Source organism: Cherax quadricarinatus, chromosome 5, assembly GCF_038502225.1.
Source record: "Cherax quadricarinatus isolate ZL_2023a chromosome 5, ASM3850222v1, whole genome shotgun sequence".
NCBI lineage: Eukaryota > Metazoa > Arthropoda > Malacostraca > Decapoda > Parastacidae > Cherax > Cherax quadricarinatus.
The window spans coordinates 17,272,323-17,292,067 of record NC_091296.1 but is presented as its reverse complement, the minus strand read 5'-3'; the positions used below and the strand labels follow the sequence as shown (position 1 = coordinate 17,292,067).

The 19,745-nt window shown below is 46.1% G+C and overlaps 1 protein-coding gene across 7 annotated transcripts in view; it reads right to left on the bottom strand.

The window, feature by feature from the left end:
- The window catches only part of LOC128684832 (F-box/LRR-repeat protein 20-like), a 169,666-nt gene that overhangs the window by 26,710 nt on the left and 123,211 nt on the right, over window positions 1-19,745 (bottom strand). For all 7 annotated transcript variants that reach the window (XM_070100678.1, XM_070100670.1, XM_053771126.2 and 4 more), the window contains 2 exons: window positions 5,795-5,917; window positions 5,064-5,300 (listed from right to left, as the gene is read on the bottom strand). In XM_070100678.1, coding sequence (XP_069956779.1) covers window positions 5,064-5,300; window positions 5,795-5,917 — 360 coding nt within the window. The remainder of the gene's footprint in view (window positions 1-5,063; window positions 5,301-5,794; window positions 5,918-19,745) is intronic.

Genomic DNA, 19,745 nt, shown 5'->3' with positions numbered 1-19,745 from the left:
GCCTACCTCCAGAAGCACGTGTCAACTCACCTCCAGAAGCACGTGTCAACCCACCTCCAGAAGCACGTGTCAACCTACCTCCAGAAGCACGTGTCAACTCACCTCCAGAAGCACGTGTCAACCCACCTCCAGAAGCACGTGTCAACCCACCTCCAGAAGCACGTGTCAACTCACCTCCAGAAGCACGTGTCAACCCACCTCCAGAAGCACGTGTCAACTCACCTCCAGAAGCACGTGTCAACTCACCTCCAGAAGCACGTGTCAACCCACCTCCAGAAGCACGTGTCAACCCACCTCCAGAAGCACGTGTCAACTCACCTCCAGAAGCACGTGTCAACTCACCTCCAGAAGCACGTGTCAACACACCTCGAGAAGCACGTGTCAGAAACGTGTCCCACCTCCAGAAGCACGTGTCAACCTACCTCCAGAAGCACGTGTCAACCTACCTCCAGAAGCACGTGTCAACTCACCTCCAGAAGCACGTGTCAACTCACCTCCAGAAGCACGTGTCAACCCACCTCCAGAAGCACGTGTCAACTCACCTCCAGAAGCACGTGTCAACTCACCTCCAGAAGCACGTGTCAACCTACCTCCAGAAGCACGTGTCAACCTACCTCCAGAAGCACGTGTCAACTCACCTCCAGAAGCACGTGTCAACTCACCTCCAGAAGCACGTGTCAACCCACCTCCAGAAGCACGTGTCAACCCACCTCCAGAAGCACGTGTCAACCCACCTCCAGAAGCACGTGTCAACTCACCTCCAGAAGCACGTGTCAACTCACCTCCAGAAGCACGTGTCAACCCACCTCCAGAAGCACGTGTCAACTCACCTCCAGAAGCACGTGTCAACTCACCTCCAGAAGCACACGTGTCAACCCACCTCCAGAAGCACGTGTCAACCCACCTCCAGAAGCACGTGTCAACCACCTCCAGAAGCACTTGTCTACGCACCTCCATAAGCACGTGTCAACCCACCTCCAGAAGCACGTGTCAACCTACCTCCAGAAGCACGTGTCAGCACCAACCCACCTCCAGAAGCACGTGTCAACCTACCTCCAGAAGCACGTGTCAACCTACCTCCAGAAGCACGTGTCAACCCACCTCCAGAAGCACGTGTCAACGTGTCCTACCTCCAGAAGCACGTGTCAACCCACCTCCAGAATCACGTGTCAACCTACCTCCAGAAGCACGTGTCAACCTACCTCCAGAAGCACGTGTCAACCTACCTCCAGAAGCACGTGTCAACCTACCTCCAGAAGCACGTGTCAACCTACCTCAACGTGTCAACCCCCCTCCAGAAGCACGTGTCAACCTACCTCCAGAAGCACGTGTCAACCTACCTCCAGAAGCACGTGTCAACCTCCAGAAGCACGTGTACCTCCAGAAGCACGTGTCAACCTACCTCCAGAAGCACGTGTCAACCTACCTCCAGAAGCACGTGTCAACCTACCTCCAGAAGCACGTGTCAACCTACCTCCAGAAGCACGTGTCAACCTACCTCCAGAAGCACGTGTCAACCTACCTCCAGAAGCACGTGTCAACCTACCTCCAGAAGTCAACCCACCTCCAGAAGCACGTGTCAACCTACCTCCAGAAGCACGTGTCAGAAGCACGTGTCAACCCACCTCCAGAAGCACGTGTCAACCCACCTCCAGAAGCACGTGTCAACCTACCTCCAGAAGCACGTGTCAACCTACCTCCAGAAGCACGTGTCAACCCACCTCCAGAAGCACGTGTCAACCCACCTCCAGAAGCACGTGTCAACCCACCTCCAGAAGCACGTGTCAACCCACCTCCAGAAGCACGTGTCAACCCACCTCCAGAAGCACGTGTCAACCCACCTCCAGAAGCACGTGTCAACCCACCTCCAGAAGCACGTGTCAACCCACCTCCAGAAGCACGTGTCAACCCACCTCCAGAAGCACGTGTCAACCTACCTCCAGAAGCACGTGTCAACCTACCTCCAGAAGCACGTGTCAACCCACCTCCAGAAGCACGTGTCAACCTACCTCCAGAAGCACGTGTCAACCCACCTCCAGAAGCACGTGTCAACCTACCTCCAGAAGCACGTGTCAACCCACCTCCAGAAGCACGTGTCAACCTACCTCCAGAAGCACGTGTCAACCTACCTCCAGAAGCACGTGTCAACCTACCTCCAGAAGCACGTGTCAACCTACCTCCAGAAGCACGTGTCAACCTACCTCCAGAAGCACGTGTCAACCCACCTCCAGAAGCACGTGTCAACCTACCTCCAGAAGCACGTGTCAACCCACCTCCAGAAGCACGTGTCAACCTACCTCCAGAAGCACGTGTCAACCTACCTCCAGAAGCACGTGTCAACCTACCTCCAGAAGCACGTGTCAACCTACCTCCAGAAGCACGTGTCAACCTACCTCCAGAAGCACGTGTCAACCTACCTCCAGAAGCACGTGTCAACCTACCTCCAGAAGCACGTGTCAACCTACCTCCAGAAGCACGTGTCAACCTACCTCCAGAAGCACGTGTCAACCTACCTCCAGAAGCACGTGTCAACCTACCTCCAGAAGCACGTGTCAACCTACCTCCAGAAGCACGTGTCAACCTACCTCCAGAAGCACGTGTCAACCCACCTCCAGAAGCACGTGTCAACCCACCTCCAGAAGCACGTGTCAACCCACCTCCAGAAGCACGTGTCAACCCACCTCCAGAAGCACGTGTCAACCCACCTCCAGAAGCACGTGTCAACCCACCTCCAGAAGCACGTGTCAACCCACCTCCAGAAGCACGTGTCAACCCACCTCCAGAAGCACGTGTCAACTCACCTCCAGAAGCACGTGTCAACTCACCTCCAGAAGCACGTGTCAACCCACCTCCAGAAGCACGTGTCAACCCACCTCCAGAAGCACGTGTCAACCCACCTCCAGAAGCACGTGTCAACCCACCTCCAGAAGCACGTGTCAACTCACCTCCAGAAGCACGTGTCAACTCACCTCCAGAAGCACGTGTCAGCCCACCTCCAGAAGCACGTGTCAACCCACCTCCAGAAGCACGTGTCAACCCACCTCAGAAGCACGTGTCAACCCATCTCCAGAAGCACGTGTCAACCCACCTCCAGAAGCACGTGTCAACCCACCTCCAGAACCGCGTTTGAACTGAATAACGCCGGTGACGCCAAGCTCGTAACTACAAAAAAGGCATCGAGGAATCTAAAAAAACTTCATAAGGCACAAGTACAACTCACCGAAATTGTAAAAAGAAAAAAAAATAAATAGGGCTGACATCACTAGAAGAATGGAGAACGAAACCCTTCAAAGGAAGGGTGGGAGGGTTGCCATGATGATTAAGGGCTCTTGATACAAGGCATAGGAGCTATCCTCTCCTTGGACGAAACCTAATGACCTCCCATTTCCCCATGCGCTGCTTAATTTCTATGGGTTTAATTCTTCTCCCTGTATATGTTATTATAATTTAATTATTAAGGAGAGAGGACATACGCTCATGATATACAAAATACTCGAACATTGTTTAGAGTGAGAGAAGCCCGAACAAGACTTCAATACCAAGTTTTCCAACTGTCTCAGGTCTGCGACACAGCAATATTTGTAATGTCTTAGGCAATAACCAGGGATCAAATATATCAAATTATGACAGAAAGATGATAGAGGTATTGATGGAATGTAGATCATAACGGGAAATGGAGCGATCTGATGTCCCTCAAGCCCCTGGTCGTCCTGAAGTTTTGAGGGGGCTGATCTGTTGTCTCATATGTTCAAAGCACTTTTTTTTTTTTTTGATCCACCCTTCACCTGACTTCTGTTGTCTTGTAGCCTCTTCACCTGTCCTGACTTTTGGCTTATTTTCCATTTTCGTATTTGTAACTTGATGATGGTCTACGTCTAACTGAAATACTGTTTTAAAGATTTATCTCCAATATGTGGGTTAGTTGTGAACTCTTCCGGTCACCGTCGTGTTGCTAAGTTAGAGCTTTAGTGATTTTTTTTACTGTATCTATGCCCTTTCTTCTGTAAAGAAAGCAGATGCTTGCGTGAATTTTGTATAAGAGAGTGACAATAACATACTTTTATCTAGTACTTCCTTATTCACAACGTTTTCAGAATTTGTACATGAAATTTTAGATGACCTTTCAGTTCGTCTTGAATTATGATCAAGTCATGATTGAGAAACTAAAAAGGAAGTCGGAAACAAGAATCAAGGAAAACAATAATTCGTTTTTCTTTCACTCAGACCACGGGAAAGCCGATGGTTGCTGTTGTCGTGGCCCACCACTAGACCATTGTCTACCCCACTTTATCGTGTCGCAAGACACTCTTGTCGCACCTTCCCCTCCTCGCCATAGTGCCGGCACCACTGAACAAGTCAACTTATGATAGGTGATATTTCCCGGATGATTAAATACACAACACCATTAGTTGAGGAGACAGCTTAAGGCAAGACCCCTCTCCTCTCTTGACCCGGGCAGCTTCTCATTTCCTAAGCTTATATTCCGAGGTTACTACACAAATTTTATTGTGTATATTAAAAAGTAAACATTCCAGATAATAATAAGAAAAATACTACTACTTAATTACTATTTCTACTGTGATTAATATTACTGCTATCACTACTACTACTGATTTTACTGTTATAACTACTACTGCTATTATTGTATTAATTATCGTTTGAAGAGTTGCAATTTCATTTTCAACTAAAATCATCACAAGAGATATTTCACAAATTAGCTTTAAGTAAACTCTCAGTGTGTTTAACCATGAGATGTTTAACGTACATGTACAATTCAATTATATCAATATTTCACAGCTAACTCACATATTGTAGATGAGAGATTGATTGGAGGCTATAATTACCGGTAATTTTAATTATTCACCTGGAGGCCCTCCTTACCTTTCAAGGAGCTGCATTGATGCTAAGGAAGGGCTCTTGATTCAGAGAATTGTAGCTACCTGTTCCCCTGTAGTTGATAAAAACACAAGCAGCAATTGATTCTAACCTGATTACCTCTCCTTCCCCAAGCGTTCTATAACCCTTGCTGGTTTAACCCTCTCCCTTGAATATAATAAGTATACCTGGAAGATATCGTCATAGTCGATCTCCTTAAGAGTGGGGATATACTGCAGGAGGAAACTGACGGGCCTGGCAGAGATAACACAGCCGGTGATAGCCAACTTAACCAACTTCTGGCACATGGGGCGGTCGTTCTCTTCGTCGTAGGAGAGACGGATAAGTCCGGCTTCCGTGATGGGTGTGTTGGAGATGTCCAGTTCCCTAATTTCTGGACAGTGACGGCCAATGAGCTCCAGCACCTGCAAGACGAGTGGAGGGCATGAGTGGAATTAGTCCGGTTATATTTTCTAGTGGTGCATCAAGAGTGTAATGCTACCCGTATATATGTTACATATTGGAAACAAAGGCTAGCTATTTTTTCCTGTTTGTGAGGAAGGGGGTGAGTGGAAGGAGAGTCAGCATTTTTTTTTTTTTTTTTTTTTTTTAGGATTCGGGATGAATATAGAGTATGAAACGAATATTTTTACGCATTTATCATTTTTTGATAACTTCCCTCCAATTCTCCCTCCCCCTCCCTCTCTCTCTCTCTCTCTCTTTGTTACAGTATTCTAATTTTAACTATCCAGGCAGAATTAGACTACCTAGACTAATTAATCCTCGGCAGATAGTCTTGATACAGTTTTTTTTTTTTGCTTTCTGCCCATTTCCCTGTATATACTCTTTCTGCCTCTTTTTCTTCCCTGTTGCCATTCTCTTAAGATTTACTTTCTCCCAGCATCTGGTTTCGACTTACTTGGTCGACGGTCTCAGTCATGCTGAGGTTGAGCACTGTGACTTGCGTGAGGCTGGGCACGAGCCGGATCAGAATTGGAGGTCCTACAGTCCGCAGGTATGACAGGTCCAGCCGTCGGAGGCGCTGTGGGGAAGGTAGTTAATGTAAATGTCTGTTTCTAGGCTGACTTGTTATTATTATTATTATTATTATTATTATTATTATTATTATTATTATTATTATTATTATTGTGCAGTGGTAACCCTGTCGGCTCACAAACAAAGAACCCGAGTTCGGTCCCGGGTGAGTCGAGACAGGCAAGTCACCTCACAAATGTTGTCATAGTTTATATAACAGCCAATAAATACCAGTGTAATAATATCTTACAGCATTCTTTAAATATCTGGTTTTCTGTTTTGATGATTGCTAATTCAGTGGCGTGTAGCAGCCACAATCCTTTGATATGGACAGCCAGATAATAAATCCAGGAACAAACCACATAAATAGAAGATATGAGTTAGATGTAAAAATACCAGTACTAGAATTTATTGCAGTTTGAGTACCTTAAACAAGTAATAAGAGTGTTAGCCCACTGTTGTGAGTGGTACCTGAGTGGCATCTTATGTTTGCGTTAGTGCCAGCGTAGAAGGAAACCATCGCCTCAATCTCAGACAGAGTGATGACTCTCATAAAGAAATTGGAGCACGCACTAAAAATTGGGCCTCTACCCTTCAAACAGAACTGTTTGCCATACTCCATGCACTCAAATGCGTCCATGTATCAAAGTCTGACACTCTGTAGCTTATTCTCTGTCATCTGTAAATGCCCTCAACTCATTAGGTATAAATTGTGGCATGCTTGTGTCAGAAGCCAGACACAGGTATGGTAGGATTGTAGACAGTGGAGTCAAAGTACACAAGTATCTTTGGGAGGTTAAATCACCACCACAAGATGTAAACTTTGCCAGATGGACTATTGTCGCACCTTGCGTCATAATGTACTGGAATGCAATGAAATTAATAAATTCAGAGACAACTCATTCAGAAATGTTCAAGATATGTCATATTACAAACCATTCTGGACAAATACCCTGACTTTGATCCCTGTAAATAAAGCTAATAATTGCATTAATAACTCGTTGTAATTGCGATCAGGTGTGGACGTGTGAATAGTTCATTATCTTTGTAACTTGTTCAGCTATCAAAGCTTTGCGGTCCAGTCCCTGGACCCATTATGTACCTCTGCAATCTTTTTGACTACCGCCCACAGTATGGGTATGAGATACACAATAAAAATATTAAACTAACTCAATCCCTTCGTTGTGTTGAAACTTCAGAAATTCCGTGTCTTTAAGAACTTCATGGGTGGCATTTTAGATACCTATTATACTAGGAAGAGTTCCTAGTTCACCAGATGTTTTACGTATGGTTGCAAACATTTTGCTCCATTCATTAGAGACAAACGGACCGTGAAGAACTAATGGACAGTAAGCTAGTGGGCTGCCACAAACTAGTGAACCAATTAGAGACAAAATTAGCGATGTTTCACTATAAAAAAGATGTTACGTTTTATATCGCATTTATTGCCTAATTTTAAACACTTATACATGGTGTTTACCTGGAGAGAGTTCCGGGGGTCAACGCCCCCGCGGCCCGGTCTGTGACCAGGCCTCCTGATGGATCAGAGCCTGATCAACCAGGCTGTTGCTGCTGGCTGCACGCAAACCAACGTACGAGCCACAGCCCGGCTGGTCAGGAACCGACTTTAGGTGCTTGTCCAGTGCCAGGTTGAAGAGTGCCAGAGGTCTGTTGGTAATCCCCCTTATGTATGCTGGGAGGCAGTTGAACAGTCTCGGGCCCCTGACACTTATTGTATGGTCTCTTAACGTACTAGTGACACCCCTGCTTTTCATTGGGGGGGATGTTGCATCGTCTGCCAAGTCTTTTTGTTGCATCGTCTGCCAAGTCTTTTGCTTTCTTAGTGAGTGATTTTCGTGTGCAAGTTCGGTACTAGTCCCTCTAGGATTTTCCAGGTGTATATAATCATGTATCTCTCCCTCCTGCGTTCCAGGGAATACAGGCTTAGGAACCTCAAGCGCTCCCAGTAATTGAGGTGTTTTATCTCCGTTATGCGCGCCGTGAAAGTTCTCTGTACATTTTCTAGGTCGGCAATTTCACCTGCCTTGAAAGGTGCTGTTAGTGTGCAGCAATATTCCAGCCTAGATAGAACAATTGACCTGAAGAGTGTCATCATAGGCTTGCCCTTCCTAGTTTTGAAGGTTCTCATTATCCATCCTGTCATTTTTCTAGCAGATGCGATTGATACAATGTTATGGTCCTTGAAGGTGAGATCCTCCGACATGATCACTCCCAGGTCTTTGACGTTGGTGTTTCGCTCTATTTTGTGGCCAGAATTTGTTTTGTACTCTGATGAAGATTTAATTTCCTCGTGTTTACCATATCTGAGTAATTGAAATTTCTCATCGTGTAATATCAGTTTAAGGAAGCATGGCGTCTCAGTGGTTTAGGAAAAAAATTGTCGTACAGTAAGATAAGATTTACTGTCTCAAGAAGAAATTCCCGAAATTCAATATAGCAAATTGCATTTGGAAGGAATATGATGGATCGTACAAAATATCGCCTAAAATTAATAAAGGAATTTAAATCCTGGATGACATCTAGTTTAGTTAGTTAAATTGTGATCGAAATATGAGGTACAAAATATCGTTGATATTTGATGAACCAAGTGAAATAACATTAGAAAAACCCTAGAAAAAAAAATTCTTTTATTTAAATAACATCAAATGCTGATGTTTAAATAAAAGACAAAAAACGTAAAAAGTAAATTAGAATCTATAAACTATTTAAGGAAGTTTTGACAAAAGAAAAAAAAAACATGTAAGGAACTGTAAACGTTGACTTTTGGTGAAACAAAGAAAATATCTACAAGAATGGAGGTGTTAGAGTAGTAGGAAATGGGAATGTGAAATATGACTGACCGACCCAGATGAGGGAGAGGGCAGGGAATTTCAAGTATTTCGGAGGCATATATTACTGAGGAATGGTGGAGAGGGAGGAAAGGTGGTAGGAAGACAGGGGGGCCGGGATGGCACAAAGGAGGGAGAGCGAGAAAGTAGATGAGGCTGGAGCAGTATACGCTTTTGTTATTGTTAGTCTTCTTCATAATAGTAGTAGTATTAACAGTAGTAGTATTAACAGTAGTAGTATTAACAGTAGTAGTATTAACAGTAGTAGTATTAACAGTAGTAGTATTAACAGTAGTAGTATTAACAGTAGTAGTATTAACAGTAGTAGTATTAACAGTAGTGTAGCACAGTAGTAGAACTTGAAACTGAATTCTCACCATCACCTGAGTTGTGTTGTTTTATTTTTCATATATAGACCAGTATATACAGTTTCGTCAGATTTCTCCTCCATGGTCAAACACACAATCTATGAATTTATATAGAGCCTAAGATATGAAATACTATACTAAAACAATATGTTAGAGAAAAAGGTTGTAAATTATTTCGTAGCCTGTTGATGGAACATATCTATCGATGGTTCGTATAAGTAGCACTTCCTCTTAATGGAGATTAAGTTGGTGTAAATTAGGTTAACTTACGTTCGAAAGAATGAACAGAGATAAACTGTTGAACAGAATGAACGGGAATTAACAGTTGCCGGGATTGCAGCAATATCCTTATTATTCTAATAATTTATTGTTCTTCCGAAGTTGCCATGGAACTAAGGGCACTAATATCTTGTCACTTAAACATTATTATTATCTTGGGTGTGTATTCGGATTACAGGTTATACATCACTGAAAATTATGTGCTGGTCAACACGCAAGCTTAACCGGGGCAGGAGGACCCGTGTTTAGCCCTCATTCTCGTTACCTGTCATCATCATCATCCCTCCAGGACCAGCACCCCAAAGGTAAACACTCCACGCTTCAGATTTTTTTTGCATACTAACTCAAGCTGAAAAAATAGTATTCATGAAGGAAAAAAAACGGGGAAGGCAGCCGTTGTGCTCAAATAATAGTCTCCATGCTGGGTTTTAATCACGTTCTTTATAATGAATACATATTCATAACGCATTTCTTAATTAAAGTTTAAATGTTTTTATTATGAATCCCGTGAAGACTTTCTCCAAGTAAAGCAATTAAACTTATTTTGCATTAATAAGTTTTAAGCAGATTTAGGTTGCTAGGTTAATTTTAGGGTAAAATAAAAAAAGTAATTTAAATAAATTAACTTTTCTCATTATTAGTCACAGAAGCACCAAAAAAGTTTATCTAAATATAAAACACTAAAGAAAAGTGGACTACACTTATGTTTGATAATTAAGATCTATATAGCAGAACAAGCCACCTTTTGGAGTGCCAAAATTAACACTGAAAGAGGCAGCTAATGAGGCTGCGTTAAAAATAAACGGTTCATGAAACTCTTCGAAAATACCAATAAAAACACAGCTTGATCTGATGAATAAGACAGGTATGCAACGCCTGAGTATATTAAATTTAACGAGACATTTTACCTGTGCGGCTGACTTTTATCAGCGTAATGCAGAGGCGACTATTACTCTGGAGAAGAAGTGGAGAAGTAATTTTAAGATGTTCAGTCCCTTAGCCTTCATACTATGTGTTCATTCCCTTAGCCTTGATAATAGGCGTTCAGTCCCTTAACCTTGATAGTAGGTGTTTAGCCCCTTAGCCTTGATAGTAGGCGTTCAATCCCTTTGCCTTGATAGTAGATGTTCAATCCATTAGCCTTAATAGTAGGTGTTCAATCCCTTAGCCTTGATAGTAGGTGTTCAGTCCCTTAGCTTTGATACTATATTCAGTCCCTTAGCCTGAGAGTAGGTGTTCACTCACTTAGTCTTGATACTATGTGTTCAGTCCCTTAGCCTTGATACTATGTGTTCATTCCCTTAGCCTTGATAATAGGCGTTCAGTCCCTTAGCCTTGATAGTAGGTGTTTAGCCCCTTAGCCTTGATAGTAGGCGTTCAATCCCTTAGCCTTAATAGTAGGTGTTCAATCCCTTAGCTTTGATACTATATTCAGTCCCTTAGCCTGAGAGTAGGTGTTCACTCAGTCTTGATACTATGTGTTCAGTCCCATAGCCTTGATAACAGGTGCTCAGTCCTTTAGCCTTGACAGTAAATGTACAGTCCCTTAGCCTTGACATTGTTTTTAGTCCCTTAGCCTTGATAGTGGGTGTTTAGTCCCTTAGCCTTGAAAGTGGGTTTTAGTCCGTTAGCCTTGATAGTAGGTGTTCAGTCCCTTAGCCTGATAATAGGTGTTCAATCTCTTAGCCTTGATACGATATGTTCAGTCCCTTAACCTTGATAGTAGGTGTTCAGTCCCTTAGCCTGATAATAGGTGTTAAATCCCTTAGCCTTGATACGATATGTTCAGTCTCTTAACCTTGATAGTAGGTGTTCAGTCCCTTAGCCTTGATAGTAGGTGTTCAGTCTTTTAGCCTTGTCAGTAGGTGTTCAGTCCCTAAGCCTTGATAGTATGTGTTCAGCCCCTTAGACTTGATAGTTGGTGTTCCGTCCCTTAGCCATGATAGCAGGTGTTCAGTCCCTTTAGCCTTGATAGGTGTTCAGTCCCTTAGCCTTGATAGGTGTTCAACCCCTTAGCTTTGATCCGTATTTTTAGATGTTGTTCATCTGTCTTATTCATTATCTTGTCGACACTATATACCATTAATTTAATGTAGCCATTAGCACTGGCTGTTTTTTTTACACAGTTGAGTTTACAGTCTAAGAGCAGTTAACGTATACCACCTCATTTCAAAGACCAGTCAGATATATGGTAAACTACCTCCCTACCCTAGGATGTGCCCCACAACTGCTAGCTAACACTCGGGTACAGTGGTTTCTGCTAAGTGAATAGCAGGTGTAAGGAGACAACCTGTGTCTCGTCCAGCCTGAGAATCGAATCCAGGTCGGTGAGCAGAGCGTTCTGCAATTAAACTAGAGCAGAGTTGCTCAACCTGGGGTGTATGCACTCCTTAGGTGTGCATGAAGCCTCGCAGGGGGTGCCTGGAGCCTCATCAGGGGGTGCATGGAGCCTCGTAGGGGGTGCATGAAGCCTCGTAGGGGGTGCCTGGAGCCTCATCAGGGGGTGCATGGAGCCTCAGCAGGGGGTGCATGGGACCTCAGCAGGGGTGCATGGGACCTCAGCAGGAAGTGCATGGAGCCTCAGCAGCATGTGCATGGAGTCTCAGCAGCATGTGCATGGAGTCTCAGCAGCATGTGCATGGAGTCTCAGCAGCATGTGCATGGAGTCTCAGCAGCATGTGCATGGAGTCTCAGCAGCATGTGCATGGAGTCTCAGCAGGAGGTGCATGGAGTCTCAGCAGCATGTGCATGGAGTCTCAGCAGCATGTGCATGGAGTCTCAGCAGCATGTGCATGGAGTCTCAGCAGCATGTGCATGGAGTCTCAGCAGCATGTGCATGGAGTCTCAGCAGCATGTGCATGGAGTCTCAGCAGGAGGTGCATGGAGTCTCAGCAGGAGGTGCATGGAGTCTCAGCAGGAGGTGCATGGAGTCTCAGCAGGAAGTGCATGGAGTCTCAGCAGGAGGTGCATGGAGTCTCAGCAGGAGGTGCATGGAGTCTCAGCAGGAGGTGCATGGAGTCTCAGCAGGAGGTGCATGGAGTCTCAGCAGGAGGTGCATGGAGTCTCAGCAGGAGGTGCATGGAGTCTCAGCAGGAGGTGCATGGAGTCTCAGCAGGAAGTGCATGGAGCCTCAGCAGGAAGTGCATGGAGCCTCAGCAGTATGTGCATGGAGTCTCAGCAGCATGTGCATGGAGTCTCAGCAGCATGTGCATGGAGTCTCAGCAGCATGTGCATGGAGTCTCAGCAGCATGTGCATGGAGTCTCAGCAGGAGGTGCATGGAGTCTCAGCAGGAGGTGCATGGAGTCTCAGCAGGAAGTGCATGGAGTCTCAGCAGGAGGTGCATGGAGTCTCAGCAGGAGGTGCATGGAGTCTCAGCAGGAGGTGCATGGAGTCTCAGCAGGAGGTGCATGGAGTCTCAGCAGGAGGTGCATGGAGTCTCAGCAGGAGGTGCATGGAGTCTCAGCAGGAGGTGCATGGAGTCTCAGCAGGAGGTGCATGGAGTCTCAGCAGGAGGTGCATGGAGTCTCAGCAGGAGGTGCATGGAGTCTCAGCAGGAGGTGCATGGAGTCTCAGCAGGAGGTGCATGGAGTCTCAGCAGGAGGTGCATGGAGTCTCAGCAGGAAGTGCATGGAGTCTCAGCAGGAGGTGCATGGAGTCTCAGCAGGAGGTGCATGGAGTCTCAGCAGGAGGTGCATGGAGTCTCAGCAGGAGGTGCATGGAGTCTCAGCAGGAGGTGCATGGAGTCTCAGCAGGAGGTGCATGGAGTCTCAGCAGGAGGTGCATGGAGTCTCAGCAGGAGGTGCATGGAGTCTCAGCAGGAAGTGCATGGAGTCTCAGCAGGAGGTGCATGGAGTCTCAGCAGGAGGTGCATGGAGTCTCAGCAGGAGGTGCATGGAGTCTCAGCAGGAGGTGCATGGAGTCTCAGCAGGAAGTGCATGGAGTCTCAGCAGGAGGTGCATGGAGTCTCAGCAGGAAGTGCATGGAGTCTCAGCAGGAGGTGCATGGAGTCTCAGCAGGAGGTGCATGGAGCCTCAGCAGCATGTGCATGGAGTCTCAGCAGGAGGTGCATGGAGTCTCAGCAGGAGGTGCATGGAGTCTCAGCAGGAGGTGCATGGAGTCTCAGCAGGAGGTGCATGGAGTCTCAGCAGGAGGTGCATGGAGTCTCAGCAGGAGGTGCATGGAGTCTCAGCAGGAGGTGCATGGAGTCTCAGCAGGAGGTGCATGGAGTCTCAGCAGGAGGTGCATGGAGTCTCAGCAGGAAGTGCATGGAGTCTCAGCAGGAGGTGCATGGAGTCTCAGCAGGAGGTGCATGGAGTCTCAGCAGGAGGTGCATGGAGTCTCAGCAGGAGGTGCATGGAGTCTCAGCAGGAGGTGAATGGAGTCTCAGCAGGAGGTGCATGGAGTCTCAGCAGGAGGTGCATGGAGTCTCAGCAGGAGGTGCATGGAGTCTCAGCAGGAGGTGCATGGAGTCTCAGCAGGAGGTGCATGGAGTCTCAGCAGGAGGTGCATGGAGTCTCAGCAGGAGGTGCATGGAGTCTCAGCAGGAGGTGCATGGAGTCTCAGCAGGAGGTGCATGGAGTCTCAGCAGGAGGTGCATGGAGTCTCAGCAGGAGGTGCATGGAGTCTCAGCAGGAGGTGCATGGAGTCTCAGCAGGAGGTGCATGGAGTCTCAGCAGGAGGTGCATGGAGTCTCAGCAGGAGGTGCATGGAGTCTCAGCAGGAGGTGCATGGAGTCTCAGCAGGAGGTGCATGGAGTCTCAGCAGGAGGTGCATGGAGTCTCAGCAGGAGGTGCATGGAGTCTCAGCAGGAGGTGCATGGAGTCTCAGCAGGAGGTGCATGGAGTCTCAGCAGGAGGTGCATGGAGTCTCAGCAGGAGGTGCATGGAGTCTCAGCAGGAGGTGCATGGAGTCTCAGCAGGAGGTGCATGGAGTCTCAGCAGGAGGTGCATGGAGCCTCAGCAGGAGGTGCATGGAGTCTCAGCAGGAGGTGCATGGAGTCTCAGCAGGAGGTGCATGGAGTCTCAGCAGGAGGTGCATGGAGTCTCAGCAGGAGGTGCATGGAGTCTCAGCAGGAGGTGCATGGAGTCTCAGCAGGAGGTGCATGGAGTCTCAGCAGGAGGTGCATGGAGCCTCAGCAGGAGGTGCATGGAGTCTCAGCAGGAGGTGCATGGAGTCTCAGCAGGAGGTGCATGGAGTCTCAGCAGGAGGTGCATGGAGTCTCAGCAGGAGGTGCATGGAGTCTCAGCAGGAGGTGCATGGAGTCTCAGCAGGAGGTGCATGGAGTCTCAGCAGGAGGTGCATGGAGTCTCAGCAGGAGGTGCATGGAGTCTCAGCAGGAGGTGCATGGAGTCTCAGCAGGAGGTGCATGGAGTCTCAGCAGGAGGTGCATGGAGTCTCAGCAGGAGGTGCATGGAGTCTCAGCAGGAGGTGCATGGAGCCTCAGCAGGAGGTGCATGGAGCCTCAGCAGGAGGTGCATGGAGTCTCAGCAGGAGGTGCATGGAGTCTCAGCAGGAGGTGCATGGAGTCTCAGCAGGAGGTGCATGGAGTCTCAGCAGGAGGTGCATGGAGTCTCAGCAGGAGGTGCATGGAGTCTCAGCAGGAGGTGCATGGAGCCTCAGCAGGAGGTGCATGGAGTCTCAGCAGGAGGTGCATGGAGTCTCAGCAGGAGGTGCATGGAGTCTCAGCAGGAGGTGCATGGAGTCTCAGTAGGAGGTGCATGGAGTCTCAGCAGGAGGTGCATGGAGCCTCAGCAGGAGGTGCATGGAGCCTCAGCAGGAGGTGCATGGAGTCTCAGCAGGAGGTGCATGGAGTCTCAGCAGGAGGTGCATGGAGTCTCAGCAGGAGGTGCATGGAGTCTCAGCAGGAGGTGCATGGAGTCTCAGCAGGAGGTGCATGGAGTCTCAGCAGGAGGTGCATGGAGTCTCAGCAGGAGGTGCATGGAGTCTCAGCAGGAGGTGCATGGAGCCTCAGCAGGAGGTGCATGGAGCCTCAGCAGGAGGTGCATGGAGTCTCAGCAGGAGGTGCATGGAGTCTCAGCAGGAGGTGCATGGAGTCTCAGCAGGAGGTGCATGGAGTCTCAGCAGGAGGTGCATGGAGTCTCAGCAGGAGGTGCATGGAGTCTCAGCAGGAGGTGCATGGAGTCTCAGCAGGAGGTGCATGGAGTCTCAGCAGGAGGTGCATGGAGTCTCAGCAGGAGGTGCATGGAGTCTCAGCAGGAGGTGCATGGAGTCTCAGCAGGAGGTGCATGGAGTCTCAGCAGGAGGTGCATGGAGTCTCAGCAGGAGGTGCATGGAGCCTCAGCAGGAGGTGCATGGAGCCTCAGCAGGAGGTGCATGGAGTCTCAGCAGGAGGTGCATGGAGTCTCAGCAGGAGGTGCATGGAGTCTCAGCAGGAGGTGCATGGAGTCTCAGCAGGAGGTGCATGGAGTCTCAGCAGGAGGTGCATGGAGTCTCAGCAGGAGGTGCATGGAGTCTCAGCAGGAGGTGCATGGAGTCTCAGCAGGAGGTGCATGGAGTCTCAGCAGGAGGTGCATGGAGTCTCAGCAGGAGGTGCATGGAGTCTCAGCAGGAGGTGCATGGAGTCTCAGCAGGAGGTGCATGAACGCTCCTCGCGATACAATATTTTATACTCTTCTTTGGTAGAGGAATATTTTACAAATTCTACTTAAAAATTACATCGATAAATTTTGGAATGTATTGTGAATCTAGAACAGTAAATTATCAGCCAAACTCATGTTGAAACCTAGAAAGCTTCTTCTGGTCGCTCAGAAAACCGAACGTCTCTGCTTCAAATTGCTCATGACTATAATGTTAATCCAGAAGTTTCACTCTGCTGCTAATTTACACTGCTAAGACTGATAAATTAGACACATGTGCAACTCTTGGGTATCTTTATTAAGGAAACGTTTCGCCACACAGTGGCTTCATCAGTCCATACCCAGGAGAAACTTGAAGAACAGGAGGAGAGTGAGGTAATCAGTCCCTCAACCTTGAGTCGATGTGGTCAGTCCATCAATCTTGATGGACTGACTATTCAAGATTGATGGACTGACCACATCGACTCAAGGTTGAGGGACTGATTACCTCACTCTCCTCTTGTTCTTCAAGTTTCTCCTGGGTATGGACTGATGAAGCCAATGTGTGGCGAAGCGTTTCCTTAATAAAGATACCCAAGAGTTGCACATGTGTCTAATTTATCAGCGTGTCGGTTTTGTGAACCGTTCATCTACACTACTAAGACTGTTCGTCAAGGCTCGTATTTAAACGGGAGTAGATTGAAAAATAGCCCTGAGCTTACCAGGGCCACGTATATCCTCGCACCATGAAACACGTCCAGTCCCACTGGGTGCATGGTGTTTGTAGGATTGTATGGTCCAGTGGTTAGAGCGTCGTGAACTTTGGCTTCCTACGAGGCGGGACAAAATAGCACAGGATCTATCCCCGGCCATACCGCAGTTTGTTAAATCTCGGTTATTTTCCTTGTGGACTTTATATTATCCTCTCCGAGGCTATGGGTCCCCATACTTTCTCCTTGATCTGTATATCTATATGATTTTTTTTGTAATTTATATATAATGTGCTGAAATTGTTCCACAAATTAATGGTAAAGGAAATACATTAATGGCTATTACAAATTCAGTGAGTTACAATAAGACTATTGAGGTAAAAGTGTAAGAAACCACACCAGAGCATCTCACTGTTGTGGTGTTTGACTGTGAATGTCAAGTGTAAAATTTGTTAGCTTTTGTAACAATCGACATACAGGAAATATTATAGTGGTGGTGCTGGTTATGGTTAATTGGTGTTGTGATGGTAAGAAAGTAGTGGTGTTGAAGTTGGTGGTAGTGAAAAGTAATTGTCGTGATAATGATTATGATATTTGGTAAAAACAAACAAAAAAAGTGGCGGTGACTGACGGTAAGGACGCGAAAAATTTGCTAGTTTATAATGAAAAAGAAGACTGTTGTTTATATGGTCATGTTGATGTTCATTCCTTATCATTTTCCACCTCTCGTTTATTTTGTGATTACTTTTTTATTTCTTGATTCTTCTCAATTCACTATTATTATTATAAACATTACATCTTTATTGGCAGGTCTTGCCAAACGTCCATCTTCATTAATACAAAACATTGTTGATAATGTGTACTATTCTTATAATGTTTTATAACTTTTACTGGTCACAATGTTTCCCAAGATCCATCAATTTCCTTCTGGCACGGAATTTTCCCGAGTGCTCAGTTGTCTCTTTGTCACTTGTGAGATGGCGACTTTATGCTGAGCATACCCTATTGTTATACAAATTAATTTCTCTCTCTCTCTCTCTCTCTCTCTCTCTCTCTCTCTCTCTCTCTCTCTCTCTCTCTCTCTCTCTCTCTCTCTCTCTCTCTCTCTCTCTCTCTCTCTCTCTCAAGAGTACTTTTTGAGAATTCCTACACATGAAAGTGACTTGCCTTGTCCCAGCCATGATGTTAGCAACAGTGAATATGTCGTCTTATGGCTAAGACCTGTGTCAGTTTTTTGTCTTTTCACTAATAAACTAACATAACCTCATAGATACCTGAGATATATATTTTATAAGAACGAAATAATTACTCACTCGTATGGCACACTGGCGCCAATTAATTAGCTCTCAACAATTCTGGGCTGAGAACTATATCGACCTTGTAGGAAGTTGTTCAGGAGTGGACACAGCCCATGTGTACCCTCCGAGCAGGGAGAGTAAGGGACACAGGGGGTTTGTGGGAAAAGAAATACTGTACAATATTTGGGTTATCTGGTGGGAACAGTTTTCGGTCACATGCGTTGCATTTCAAAGCTAATCACAACTACAAAGAATGTATTTAAGACTTTTCCCGACAGGATTCAGTATTAATTTTTTAGCACAAGGACTTTTTTTGTTGTTACTGAAAACTGGTAACAAAATGGTTCTCAAAAAAAAAAAAATTTCTTTTAGAACTTGAGATGCGAATGCTGCATTCAGTGTTAATACCGCTGGTGGGTGGAGTTTATTGGAAATGTATGTAAGCTGAAACCATTTTAAGGCAGTTTTGTGTTACTATTTTTAAATCTATAATTAGCTCTCGGGTTTATACAAACGTTTTTCTCTGACTTACAAATTTATTTAAAAGCATTATATAGCGCTGTATGACCCTTGTAGATATAGCACTTAGTTATGATAATAATAATAGCAGTATAAGCTTCTGTTATACACAAGCCAACACTTGATTCGTGCTTTTGAATTCCATTTTCGTACAGGAGTGGAAGCGACTCTCGTCTGCCTAAACTACGACACGAAGTTACCAGTCAGAATCGCGTTGAAATTCCACCAAAACTCTTAAGTGTTCTATACAGTGTGCGTTTCTACATTATGTATTGTGAATTTTAGATTCTTTCCTGCAATGCTTGGAACTTTCAAGAGAAAATTGTCAATATTGCAAAGAAATTCCAATAACATGTAGTGTTTGATAGAGAATTGGTAGTGAATGATACGCCAGAGTTAATTACATCTCTTTGTCTTTACTAGTATATTATTATAGTCAGCTGTTATTCTCAAATGAAGCTTCAGTGAGAGAGAGAGAGAGAATAACGGTGCCTCGTGAACGTTCCACGCCTTCCTGCCCCAAGATATTGATCATACTTGTTCAATGTATTAACATAATGGTTTTGTAGGAAACATTTGACTCACAGATTAGGTTAATACTATGCTGGGAAAGAGGGGACGGGGCTGAGGAAAAAATATTGTGCAAATATGAGAGGGTGGAAAAATGTAAGGAAGTAAATGGAGAAGAGAAATCAGTAAAGCGAAGAGACGTCGAAAGGAAACTAGTGGCTGTAGTACACACTACCTCATTTCTGCGCGCGCGCGCGCGCGCGTGTGTGTGTGTGTGTGTGTGTGTGTGTGTGTGTATGTATGTATATGTAATCACCTAGACTCGTGGAACTCCGTGTTCATCACTCCACAAAGGTGGCAGTAAAGCAATTGCAAAGAACTACAGACCGATAGCACTAACATCCCATATCATAAAAATCTTTGAGAGGGTTCTAAGAAGCAAGATAGCCAACCACCTAGATACCCATCAATTACACAACCCAGTGCAACAGGGGTTTAGAAGAGGTCGCTCCTGCTTGTCCCAGCTACTGGACCACTATGACAAAGTCATGGATACTGTAGAGGATAAACAAAATACAGTTGTAGTATACACAGCCATAATACCGTGTCTTCCTTTGCGGATGACACCCGGATCACCATGGCAGTGACCTCCATCGAAGATACTGCGAGACTCCAAGCGGACATCAACCAAATCTTCGAATGGGCCACTCAAAACAATGTGAAGTT